General features: G+C 24.4%; 1 protein-coding gene across 1 annotated transcript; it reads right to left on the reverse strand.

The window, feature by feature from the left end:
• Nucleotides 1-10,807: 10,807 nt before the first annotated feature.
• On the reverse strand, nt 10,808-11,894 carry LOC127255391 (ethylene-responsive transcription factor TINY-like). Its single transcript, XM_051280900.1, has one exon. The coding sequence runs from the start codon at nt 11,557-11,559 to the stop codon at nt 10,858-10,860; it is 702 nt and encodes a 233-aa protein (XP_051136857.1). The 5' UTR covers nt 11,560-11,894; the 3' UTR covers nt 10,808-10,857.
• Nucleotides 11,895-14,486: the final 2,592 nt, after the last annotated feature.

A 14,486-nucleotide genomic window follows, 5' to 3' on the forward strand; every position in this document is an offset into this window, starting at 1 on the left:
CACAATTGTCCAAAATGAAATGAAATGAAATTTTGTCATCCCGACAGCTCAGGTCACCTGTCACACGTAGTTTGTTTAGTGTGATTTTCTCATCGGACCTGATTTGCAGGGTATTAGGTTCGGTCGGGGGTTTACCTAGTCCGCTCTTTCAGGTAGCGGCTGTGGATTCTCACATCATAAAAAAAAAAAAAAAAAAAAAAAAAAGAAAAAAAGAAAAATTTTGCCTTGTTTTAAAATAATTTTAAAATGGACCCTTTTATTTATATGTAATAATTATATATAAATAAAATTAGAATTAAAGGAAATGGACCACGAGTTATAAAAGGGTGCTAGGGGAAATATATATGACAAGACAATATATATATATTTAAATTCTATATGAAATATATTTCTCATAAAAAAAAAACGACAACTAATAATCACATGTTATTGGTTTTCCCATATTTATATAAAATAAATATTGTAAAATCTTTAAAATAATTTTATTTTATGCAATAAATAAAATACTTGATATTTCTTGCATTTAAAAATGACAAATTTAATTTTATGTGTTTTTATTTTGATTTTATTTTGTTTATTTTACATAATATAATATTTTATATTAACTCCGTCAGACTCTAAAAGTCTCATTTACTTTTTACGTGTTCATCTTTCAATATTAATTATTATATAAAAATGTGGTACAAATTAAGAAAACTGTAAAGATGTAGTAACAAAAAAAAGCAAACAAACTATACATAGAGTGACTAAAAATATATATATATATAATTTTATAAAAATTATAATAATTGCATAGTAAATAATTTTATTTTTATTTTTTTAAAAAAATTAAATTAAATTAAGACGAGCATGTTGTCAATTGTTATAAAAATGAATGTTTGATTTATGAAGGTGGTCAAAGTTTCACTAAAAGAATAAAAAGGAAGCATTCAATTTGTGATCAACCTTCAAAGACTTTCCCATCTTAGCTTATATTTTTCCTTACAATATAATATACTCCCTACGTCCAGAAATAACTATCCATTTGCTTTTTCACATCATTTTAAAAATATTAGTATTATATTAGGATATAGTAGGAATAAAGTAGAAGTGATCAAAATAACCTTATTAGTATGTGTGATATAAAGGTAATGACATTTGTGTAATATATTGTAAGTTGTAAGGGTATTTGTAATGTTAGGTAAATAGTACAGTTTCTAAAAGAGGAATTGGATACTTTGTTATGTAACGGACTAAAATGAAAAAATGGATACTTTGTTATGGGACAGAGGGAGTATAAAATTTAATTTATGCAAAATATTAACAAAATGTCATAAATTAAGTTGGGTGCGATGAAATTAAATAATACTCCCGTCCACAAACTAATATTCTACTTTCCTATTTGGAACGTCTAAAAAATGATTATCCTATTTCTATTTTTATATATGTAATTTACTTTTTTACCCTTACTTTATTTATCTTTTTTATATCTATACACAAAATAAAGAACTATTTTGTCAATTTACAACAAAAAAACTAATTACCTAAAAAAAGTGTAAGGGGGTGTTTGACAAATAGCTTTTTGAAAAGCTTTTAGCTTATTGAATAGCTTTTAGCTGTTTGACTAGTCAAAAAGCTAATTTAGGTGTTTGGTAAATTAGCTTTTTGGAATAGCTTTTTGGACCCAAAAAGCTAATTTCTGAAAAGCTAACTTACCAGCGTTTTGAAATAGCTTTTTCTGTAAAAAATTTTTTATTCCTTATATGTCCTTAAAAATTTATTATAAATTTTACACAAAATAAATATAATTTGATTATTTATTAATTATATTAGAATATTTTATTATATTATAGTTTTACTTTTATAAATTTAAAATAATTAATTTTTATATAAAAATTATTTTAATTGTAAAATATATAAATTTATTAAAATCAACATAAAATAAAAAATATAAATATTAATAATTTATTTTTTATTAAAATTACATTATATAAATTTTATACTAAAAATAAATTAAATTTATTGAAAATTATAAATATAATGAATTAATCGATAACTAACATAATAAATATATACATGAAAAATTTATTATTTTATATTTTACATCATTTTCAATAAAAAAAAACTATTTATATATTTTAATAAAAATATATTATTTTTTAAATCTAACTGTAATAAAAATAAATACTTTTATAACACTTTTACAATTTTCAATAACTAATAACAAAAAATTTTAAACATTCTAAATTCAAAAAAATATAATTGAATATATTAGAAACAAGAATAAAATAAAAATGTCCTCAATTGTCATTTTACGTATAAACAGCTAATATCAAATAGTTGTTTTACCAAACATTTTAATACAAACAGCTAATCGAATCAGCTAATCAAACCAGCTAATTGAATCAGCTATCAGCTAATTGCCAAACACGCCCTAAATATCACTTAGGACATTAAAAAATAGACAGAGAAAGTACTAATAAATTGGAGGTGTAAAAATTTATGTAAATATTATTTTGCTCAAATTATAAATATGTATATTAGTATTCCTATATCCAAATATTGTTGTATAATTATTTTCGTATTAGTCAAAATAATGTTGTCATGTAAGAAATGATTTAATAGTCCGGAGGTAAACTCATAATCATAATATTATAGATTCAAAGGTAAAAATAATAAAATCATTTTACACACTTTTACTAACTAATAAGATATTATTATTTCTTAATCTGACACAAAAAATAAATGAGTAATTTAAATACAAAAACTATTATACTAAATTTAATCTTACATTTAAAATATCAATCATTACATATTTATATCATAGCAGTTTCCATTAAAAATTTAAACCCAAAACATTGACATCTAAAAATGTATATTGATAAATAATGTAAAAATATTTAAATATTTACATAAACTGAGCCTTAACAAATTATATATATATATATCGAATTTTATACTATTGCAGGATTCCTGAGTATCAAACATATTTAAATATTTTCTCCGTCTCAATATCATAGTCTTCTTTACCATTTTTGTCCGTCTCAAAACAATAGTCTTTTTTCCATAAATAATCATATCACTATAAAACTATCCTTACTTTTTTTATTATTATTACACAATTGTCACTACTTTTTACACTGATACATTCTCAATGGCAAAAAAGTCTTTTATAAACACTTTTTACTCGCTACCAATATAATATCAATATTTCTTAAATATCGTGTCAAATATAACTCAAGCTATAGTTCTGTGACGGATGGGTTAATTAATTTCAATATATATATATATATATTTTTTTTTAATGGTAGTGGCAATGATGTTCATTATTATTTCAATAAAATCTTATCTTCCTCCAGCCAACCTCACCATTTTATTGACCATATAAACAGAATCTGCCAACATTGAAAATTGAAATAACCAACCAAAATTTGGCAGTCTTGGGAAATAATAATAATAATAATAATAATAATAATAATAATAATTTTTTTATTAATGATGTAATAAGATAAGATGAGGTTTGTTGTGGCTGACCAAGAACTGAATGTTTAGATTAGATAAAATATCAAAAATTTTGATATATGAACATATCATATTGGAGTATTGAAATATTTTCAATATGATATGGTTGTTAAATCGAATTATTTAAATTTTATTGATATATATATATAATTTTTAAATCTTTGTGATATTGTATAGTCTTGATATATATATATATCAATTTTTTTAGTATATTGAAATGTTTTTGGTATACCTGAAATATATAGTGTGCCAAAATTATTTTCAACATACACAATAATAATAATAATAATAATAATAATAATAATAATAATAATAATAATAATAATAATTATTCATTGTGTTTGTTTTATTTGGAGATTTAGATTTTGAATAATAAAATTTTAAATTAAAATAGTTGTTTAACATGATATAAATAGATATTAGTGTGATATTTTAAATATTCCAACCAAAATTATGTCATTATTTCTTTTATAATAAACAGCTTTATTGGTATACAATTTTAATCATTATTCTTACTTTAATAAATAATAATCAATTTGTCAATATTTTGTATACTTACTCCAATATTTTTTATAAATAATTTAATAAAATTTTCATAATTAATACCCTAATTTTACTTTTTATCTATTTTATTTTAATACTGAAATATTATTGTTTTTTAATTTTCGTGTCAAATAAATTTATATAATTTTACCGGACCAACGGAATATAAAAAAAATAAAAAATCAGTATATATAAATATGCATGAATATATATTATTATTATGGGCAGACAAGAAAAGATGCATGCAAGGGCAATAATGAATCGATACGTTTATAATAAAAATAATTAATTTTGATCTGCTCAATGGGAGATAAAAATTATTCACTTATATTTGTGTACCAACGTAGTTCAAGAATTTATTTATTTTTTAATTATTAGTATTTAATACTTCCTCCGTCCCATATAATTTGTCCATATTTTCTATTTTCGTCTGTCCCACATAATTTGTCCTTTACTTTTTTGGAAAATTAATTATACACTTTAATCATATTTTAAAATTTAAAATTTAAATTTTTTTAATCTTAATTAAACTATTTAGTTATCTTAATCTTAATCTATAATTATTTTTACTAAATAATAATTATTTTTACTAATATATTTCTTAATTGCTTACTAATTATACTTTACCTAAATTCTCGTATCTACGGTAATAGACCCATATTATATAGGACGGAGGGAGTAAGTTTCAATGATCACTTCAAATTTTTAATTGCTATTTCATTGAATTTATTATTTTTTTTAAATGTAAAAGGAAAAATGATCATGATAATACTAAATACATAAAAACCCAACAATAACCCGAAATATATATATATATATATATTTCAATTATTTAAATCTATTTTTAACACATTAAATAGATTTTATTCAATTTTTTATTATATTCAAAACTCTTTGAAATTCTAAAAACACGTACAATATATATATTTATAGATAATAATCACATAGTTTAATACTCCTTCCGTCCTATATAATTTATTCCTATTTTTTATTTTCGTCCGTCCCGCATAACTTGTCCTTTCTATTTTTGGAAATATAATTATACATTTTAATCGCATTTTAAATTTTAAATTTTATAATTTTCTTAATTTTAATTAAACTATTTACTTGTCTTAATCCTAATCTATAATATTTTTACTAAATAATAATTATTTTTACTAATACACTTCTTAATTACTTACTAATTATACTTTACATAAATTCTCGTGTTTACAGTAATACACCCAAATTACATAAGACAGAGGAGTAAAAATAGTGTGATTACACCAAAAAAATCGTACTTTATAATTTTCCAGATAATTTTATTAAAGAAAATAATTATTTCATTTTATTTTAAAAAATGTATTCAACTTTGGAACAATGCATGTTTTTAATAAATGATATTTTTTCGTCCGTCAAAATTATTTTAACTTTTTGTTTATGACTCTCCGTCAAACTTATTTATAGTTTATTTATATAAAAATGTTTTATCCACCCATAAATTTTATCTCTATTTTAATAAATAATAAATTTTCTATTTTTTTTATTTAGTATATTAATTTTTATCAACTACTCCTTTCATAAAATTTTCATAATATATTTACTTTTATATATAATTGTCAATTCTAAATTGATCGGACAAATTAGAGTTGGACATAAAAAGTGGATTTTAAAATTTTTATTAATGTATTGAATAAAAATATATAAATATACATATTAAATATAATAAAACTTTTAAAATGGAAAAATAAAGACATAGGTGTGGGACTACTTTAAATATTATGCCCTAAGAGGTGGTTGGATCTCTGTCTTTTTTTGTATATATTTGTCTTATATCACAGATTTGTAGAGACCAAATTAACAAAGTAGATGGACATAGTAAATTGAAGTTGAATGTTCAAAGCTTATGCATTTAATTTGTGATTATATATTTTGGTTATCTCATTTTACGAAGAAAATTGCAAAAAATATCTCATATTTATACTCTATTATTACTTTTGTCATGTATTTATCTTGCTGATAAAATATATTACACATGTTTACAAAAGTCACAATTTATATCATTTGTCCGCGTGTGACATTCACACCACGCGCCGTTACGCGCGATCACGCCCGGCCAGATGATAGAAATAGTGACTTTTGCAAAAATGTGAGATATATTTTATCAGCTAGATAAATATAGGACAAAAGTAATAATTGAGTATTCATGAGAGATATTATCTTGCAATTTTCCCCATTTTAAGTGTGATTATAAATTTTATTAGTGTAAAGATTTAGTGATTCTTCTCTATAAAAATAAATTATTAAATCACAAAAAATATAAGTCTAAATTATTGTTAAAAAAAAAAAAATCAAAAGAAAAAAGATATAATGAAACTTCAAAAGAACATAGTCTGTTCACTTTGTATATTTGTACACTATTTTTGGTACTAGTATATCTTATCTTAAATACGAGGAATTATGTCATAATATAAAAAATAATATTTTGTATTGAATGTTAATTTATTTTTTTAAATGAATAAAAAATTATATATATTGTGTAAATGTGCGTAAATAATATAGTTTTGATAATATATTTATAAAATGTTGGGTGAACAAACCTGTATATTGTCTCGTTTTGTCTTTTGAATTGTGTTTTTGAGCTAAATAATTGTTAACTTTGATGTTTTGTATTAAAAACATTATATTTTTAGTAAATACAATAAAATTATCTCTTTTCATCGTTTAAATTTATACTTTTTTTTTTTTTGATTGTTTTAATGTACATCATTCTTTCATACATTTTTAATATAAAAAAATAAATAAATATTGACTGAAAATTATTATTCAATTTTATTAAAATTGTACCAAATATTTAAGCACAATATTGAATGACATGATGTGTATTTATTTAATCACAAAAAATATAAGTCTAAATATTATTGTTTCACTATAATATGTAGTATATTGATGCATGTCACAACAGCCAGACATTTTTTCAGTCAATTTCATTTTTTTATAGGTTATATTGCAAACATTGCAAATGTAACCGGTAGTTACTAGTCTCTAATAACAAAATAAAAGTATTTTCATTTAACAATATTTAAGCAGTTATTTACAACGAGATATTGATGTTTTATGCTATTCAACAAATTATCAAATGGTTTAATTTAATTTAATTTAATTTATTTAATTTTTTTTATAACATGGGAATCCACAGACACTACTCTTCTAATGTATTTTGGATAAATTCATAGCCAAACATAATAATTTGCAATAATTGTGTGTCAACTCCCCCAATATATATATTCACTATATCAGTTAATTTTTTATTTTTTTATTACGTTCGTTAAATTTACCACATTACTATATTTGGCTAAGTTAAAAAAAATAAAAAAATCACCATTTAATTATTATATTCCATTTAGCCCTCATTTACAACAAATAACACCAATTTTATTATCTTATATTTCTTCGTTCTCTTTAATTATTAATTTAAAAATACAATTAACTATATTTTTATTTTTCTATTTTTTTAGTGAAATAGTTATTTTTTTTTAATATTCGTATAGGATCAAAATAGACTAAATATGATGGACCAAAAAAATATAAAAGAATACACTAGCCATTGACTTAAGTTTGGAAATTTCAATCCAAGTCTACTTATATACACCAAACAACAATTGAAAACTTCAATTTACATATCATTTATTTTTTATTTTTTTATGATGTGGGAATTTGCAGCTGCTACACTACTCATGCATTTTAAATTGATGGGGTGTGTTCTTTCTATTTTTTTCACACATATTTTTTCGAAAAAAATTAATACACTATACATATTCATTATTTTTTATATTTTCTACACAATTTTTTATATTTCACGTAATTTTTTTTTCCTTTTCTACCATTTAACAAAACAAACACACCCGATGTTCTTACAAGATTTTAACAATAGGATATCAACAATCTAATTCAAAATAGGCAAACTAACAGATGAATAGTTGTGGACAGTGACGAAACTAGTATTTAAATTTCGGGAGATCAAAATGTTATAATTTATTTAATATTTAACTAATAATTTTAAATAAAAAATAATGACATAATTATATATGAATTTAGATAGTTTTAAAGGAACGAGGCAAATTGTATATAAATACATAAAAATTAATATGTTTAACACTAAGAAAATAAAAATAAAAAATTGACAAAGGACTTTATTTAATTCGGTAAATCGCAAATAGAGAACGTAACATTTTATTTTTTTTACAAAATGTATTATTAGCCACTACAAAAAAAAAAATAATATATTTGTAACGGAATTTCTTCCCTAAAGTTCAAGTAGCTAACGTAATTTATTTCTAATTCCGTCTCTAATATGATTAGTAACGAAAAAAGTAGATTTAGAAACATAAAATATTTTGTTACAAAAATAATCTTTTCTTCCAGTAAGCTTTAAAATAAAAATAAAAATCGATAGATACAATATACAATATGTTGTTGCAACTTGCAACTGTGTGATATCGAATAAGTTGGCAAATAAAAGTTAGAATTGACTCATCGATATAAAAATTATTTATTTATTATCTTACTTGTCCTTATATAAAACTCATGCATAATATTCTTTTCTGGATTTTTATTATTTAAATTTTTTTTAATATCAAATCAAATAATTAATTTTCTCTTTTATATCATACAATAAATTTATGTTATATTTAAAATATCATATCAAACGATTATTTAAATTCAAATTTTTATTATTCAAAAATCCAAACTCACAAACACACAAAGGGTGTGTTTGTTTGAGGGATTTGTTTGGATTTCCACTATTCATCCTATTTTTTTTCTCAAAAAAATATTAAATCAAACACCTATTTTCATTTTTTTATATTATACTAAAAATCAATTTACATTCAAAACATCACATCAACACCTATTTATATCACATCATACAACTATGCAAATTCAAAATTTTTACTGTTCAAATCACAACTCAAAATCCAAACCCTCAAACAAACACACCCAAAGAGTGTGTTTACTTGTAAGATTATGGTTTTTTGTTTTGATTTTTATGGAGAAATTTTCGATATTTGGTTTTAGATTTGGTTATATCCATTAGATTATGTTAGTTAGATCTGAATCTATTGAGTTTGTTTTACGCTCCTTATTATGATGATTAATAATGCAACCTTTAAAGTTTCCGCAAAATATTTTAACAGTTTTGAATAGTAAAATTTTAAATTGAAATAGTTGTTTGATGTGATATAAATATGTATTGATGTGATATTTTGAATTAAAAATTAAATTTTAATGTAATAAAATAAATAAAAAATGAGTGTTTGATTTGATATTTTCATAGAAAAAAAAAATTAAAATAATAAAATAAAAGATAAAATCTCTCGACTAAACACATTCAAAAGTTTTTAACATTTAATAAATAGAAAAAATATCTATATATAAAAATGATTAAAGAGAAGATCAATTTATGAATTCATATTTATTTTATGCTATATAATCATTAAAAATAAAATCCTTTTTAAAATACTCCTGTTCCATATTTTTTCAGTTCATATTTCTGTTGTAGTCTGTATTTTCTAACTCATTTTTTGGAAAAATTACAATTGAATTATATTTTAAATTTATTGATATATAATTTTTAAATTAAATTAAATGAAATTAATTATTTAATCTATAATTATTAATACTTCCTCCGTCCAAAAAATAAGTATTCATTTGCTTTTTTACGTAGTTTTAGAAATATTAATATTATATTAGGATATAGTATGAATAAAGTAAAAAAGACTAAAATAACCTTATTAGTATATGTGATATAAAAGTAATGATATTTGTATAATATATTGTAAATTGTAAAAATATTTGTAATGTAATGTAGATAGTACAGTTACTAAAAAAGAAAATGAATACTTTGTTATGAGACGGACTAAAATGAAAAAATGGATATTTTGTTATAGGACGGAGGGAGTATTATATTATAATTATTTTTATTAATACATTTTTTAATAATTTATTGATTATATCCCTTTTCAAATTTTGTATCTATAATGTAAAAGACATGACTCATGAGAGAATAATTTTTTAAATTAATAAAGAAATATAGTACTTTCTCAATCCCCATAACATCGATTTCATTTTCTTTCGTCTCAAAATAAAATATTATTTTTTAATTTAATAATTGTAGTACCTACCTAATATAATAAATACTCTTCCAATTTATAATATATTACACAAATATCATCACATTTATATTACAACATACTAATAAAAATATTTTCGTCTTTTTTTCTAAAAAAAAAAAAAAAATATTCTGAATTATGCGGTAAAACTAATTGCTTTAATTTGGTTTGTCTTTTCGAGAAATAATAAAACTCTTACCAGTCCTGCAGAAAAGCAGAAAAAACTTCAACTCAATCTGAAAAATTTTCATGTCAAACTGAAAATTTCCATTAATTTCTAACAAAAGCATCAATTTTACAGAGAGAAAGAAAGAATTTTTATGAGGTGTAAGAAAATTACAGCTGTTAGATTAATAGATTCATGAAGAAGAGAAGAGAGGAGGAAGAAGAAGAAGAAGGGTTCACTTTGACAGCTGGCAGAGTGATTTTCAAGAACGAAATAAAATGAAATGATCATATAAATCATAGTCCAAATTAAAAATAAATAAATAAATAAATCCTTTTTGCCCTTTGCAAAAAATAAAAATAAAATTAAAAGGGCTTTTTAATTTAATTCGATTCTTCATTTCTTCCTAAATTAATTAAATCACAGCAACAGAACAAATTAAAAAAACTAATCACAAATCCATGATGATCTAATTAAACAAATTGATTTGTGAGGTGTTCAATAATTCCACAGCAGGGTTTCGAAGCAGCCGGAGATGGCGACGTCGCCTTCGTCCCACGGTGGCGGAGGGCCGTCGAGCCAACCGGCGGCGGTGTCGGCGAACACGAAGTCGTTCCGCAGCTCCACCGAGTCGAAGCACGACTCGGCCAGACTCGGTAACTCAACGATTTCGCTCAGTTCTTCTGACGTGGCAGACAAGTCGCCGGAGGACGACACCACAGACGACATTGACGACGACGATGAAGAAGACGACGGGGAAGACAGGCCGCCGAAGTTCTCCATCGCCGCCGCCTTCGCGGCGGCGGCCTGAACGTCGCGGGGGCTGAGGGACACCGGGCGCGGCAAGGCGGCGGCGAGTTCGGGGAAGTTGAGTATCGCCGACGCGCCCTTGATGCTCAGCGCCGCCACATCGTGAGCACGCGCCGCCTTCTCCGGCGTCGAGAAGGTCCCGAGCCATATCCTCGATTTCTTGCGGGGCTCCCGGATCTCGGAGACCCATTTCCCCCAATTCCGCATACGTACGCCCCGGTACACCGGGTGCTTGCTAGCGGCGGCGCCGCCGTCGCCGGAATCTCGAATTCTCTTAATCTGCTTGGCGGCGCCGCCGCCGCCGGAGGAGGAAGACGAAGAAGAGGCGAATGAGAAGAATGAGGTGACGTCAGATATGGCGTCGGAATTAGGGATTTGGAGGCTCATCATAAAAATCAAATTACCAAAGATGTCTTTTTTTCTTTTTTTTTTGCGTTTCTATAAATGGAAATCTAAAAGTCTGAGTTTTTAGGGCTTTTTGTGCATGTGTGATTCTTACATTTCCATACTAGGAAAGATGTCCGGATTTGGGAGTGATTTTTGCCCTAAACAGAAGAGAGAGATAGAGAGAGAGGAGAGAGAAAGGGGGTTTTCTTGGAGGTGTAAGAAAGAAAGAAACTTGTTGAAAAGCTTGAGAAGAGAAATGGAAGGAATATATAGTACAAGAATATGAACAAATGGGTTGCCCTTAAAAGATCTACCCAACCCAACCAAACCCCATTTTCTTCATCTTCTTCATATTTAGAGAGAGAGAGAGGGGGGGGGGGGGGGGGGGGGGGGGGAGGAGAGAGAGAGGGGGGGTCCCATTGAAGAAATGGGGCATTCTTGAAAGAGGGTGTAGTCGAATGGGGTCCCCTTCTATAACACACCACGCTACCCCTCATTTAATATTTTCGACCCTTTTGGAAGCTCTTTCTATTTCTCTCTCTAGAGATATATATATATGTATGTATATGTATATGTATATATCTTTCTCACTCTGGTTTTACCTATTTAACTCTCTGGCTCTGTCAACATTACTATTCATTTATTCCCCCCTTATCATCATCTTCTTCGAAAGCCAATTTGAAATGTGTGAAATGGGCTGTCGACTCATTATATTAATGCTACTTGGGTTAAATTCCATTTTTCTATATTTGCACTTAACATAGGTTCTTTAATTAGGTTAATACAATTATATGTATACATATATATAAATACATATACATATACATACATATAAAACTTTTTAATCTGTGTATTAGCAATTTCTCTAAATTTACGGACTTATTCAATTGTAATTTGAATTTTTATTTAAATAGTATTTTGATTTGATATTTTATATAAAAAATATATTTTATTTAACAAGTTGCAAAATGAATAATATTAATTTCAGTTTCAATTTTTTTTTTTTTAAAAAAAAAACTATAATATACTCCGTCAGTTTCACATACCGTGTCTGTTACACTGTAGACACGGTATTTTAGAAGGGACGTAATTAGTAGATAATTAAAAATATATTAGTGAAAATAATTATCCTATAATATAAATAATTATAAATTAAGATTAAGATAACTAATTAGTTTAATTAAAATTTAAAAAAATAAATTAAAAAATTTAAAATGAGATTAAAGTGTATAATAATTTTTCAAAAAAGGAAAGTGACATAGTATGTGAGACGGACAGAAACGAAAACAGCAACGTGACATGGTATGTGAGACGGAGGGAGTACATTTCTTTGTTTTGTTTTGACAAGTAACAGTAGTTTTACAAAGTGGATCAACTATTTTGGGCTTCCTATTCTTGAAAGCATATATTAATTCACATAATTCAACAGTACATTTGCATTTTAATTCAATATTTTATATAGTTTATAAGTATATTTATTCGATAAATTATATATATATATGACTATAGTCACAATATAAATAATTACAAATATTTTTCAAAATAAATTAGCTTATATAATAACCGGGTATTATTTAACACATTACTCGTCAAGTTTAACCGAGAGTGCATTCGATATTTTTATTCATTAATTATATATAACGCCATGTTTTTATGGTTAACAAAATCACTACATACATATCAACGTCAAGTGTACATATATCGCCTTCAACAATATTTAGACATCGATCAGCAAGATTCAAATCCAATCAACAAAACATAAATCTTTATCAATACGTGTCGCGTGCTCGACAGGTTATGATGATATATATAATCAATGATCGATTCAAAAATATTAAAAGATTTAGGTAATAATAATAATAATAATAATAATAAGACAAAATTTCAAGTACCTATGGTCAAGTTATATATGTTTAGCTTAGTATGACTAGCTTTCTAGTCCTAATTTATAAATTATTAAATTCGGTCTGACGTTTACTTAGAGTGCACTTAAAGAATAGCAATGAGATTCTTAGGTCATAAAAAAATAAATAAAAAATAAAAATTTACACTTATTTTTTACATGGTTGAGAATATTATTGTTTATATTTTCACACTATATAATAATTGAAATAAAATATATTTTTTTTCTTAAAATTTAATTCTCATTCAATATATAATATATACATTAAATACAATACATTAAATACATATAAAGCATCAAATTAAAATATTTTATTATTATTATTATTTAAAAAATAAATAAATGCAATACCTTTAAAATGTCCAAATACTTCAAAGCATAGCAATGAATTTTTTTAATGGGCTCACCAGCCATGTTGTGCTTAATATTTCTTGAAATTAACCGGTGGCATAAATATTATACAATATATATTTAAATATATATATATTATACACACAATGTAAATTAAATTAAATTAAATTAAATGTAAGTAACACACCAATTTGAGCTAGGGTAGGAAGGATAGATTTATTTTACCCACCCCATTACCTATTTATATATAATAAATGATGGTAACTATCAAAGCCTCTTACAATTAATTGAATCCTGAATAAATATAGGTCAATCTCAGTGAAATAAATTTACCATCTGAAGTAGTAAATTGATATATATATATATATATAATATAATATTGTATTATGTGTTTTGAAATTTTAATTAATAAGCTGTTTTGAAAATAATATAATTTGAATTATGATGAGTTTTTGAAATTATATTGGTAGAGAATTCAATTTCTTATATTTATATATATATTAGAGGTATTCACAGTGGTAATAATGTGGACAATGCTGGAGTTGGTTCCAACTTAAATAAATAAATAAATAAATATTTATATTTATAAAAGAATATTTCAATATATATATATATATTTATATATTCAGCCAATGGGTCCAATTAATTGTGATTTATTCTAGGACTCGTTTCTCAC

The sequence above is a fragment of the Andrographis paniculata genome, unplaced genomic scaffold (assembly GCF_009805555.1).
Source record: "Andrographis paniculata isolate CXL003 unplaced genomic scaffold, ASM980555v1 Contig54END, whole genome shotgun sequence".
In the NCBI taxonomy this organism is placed as follows: Eukaryota; Viridiplantae; Streptophyta; class Magnoliopsida; order Lamiales; family Acanthaceae; genus Andrographis; species Andrographis paniculata.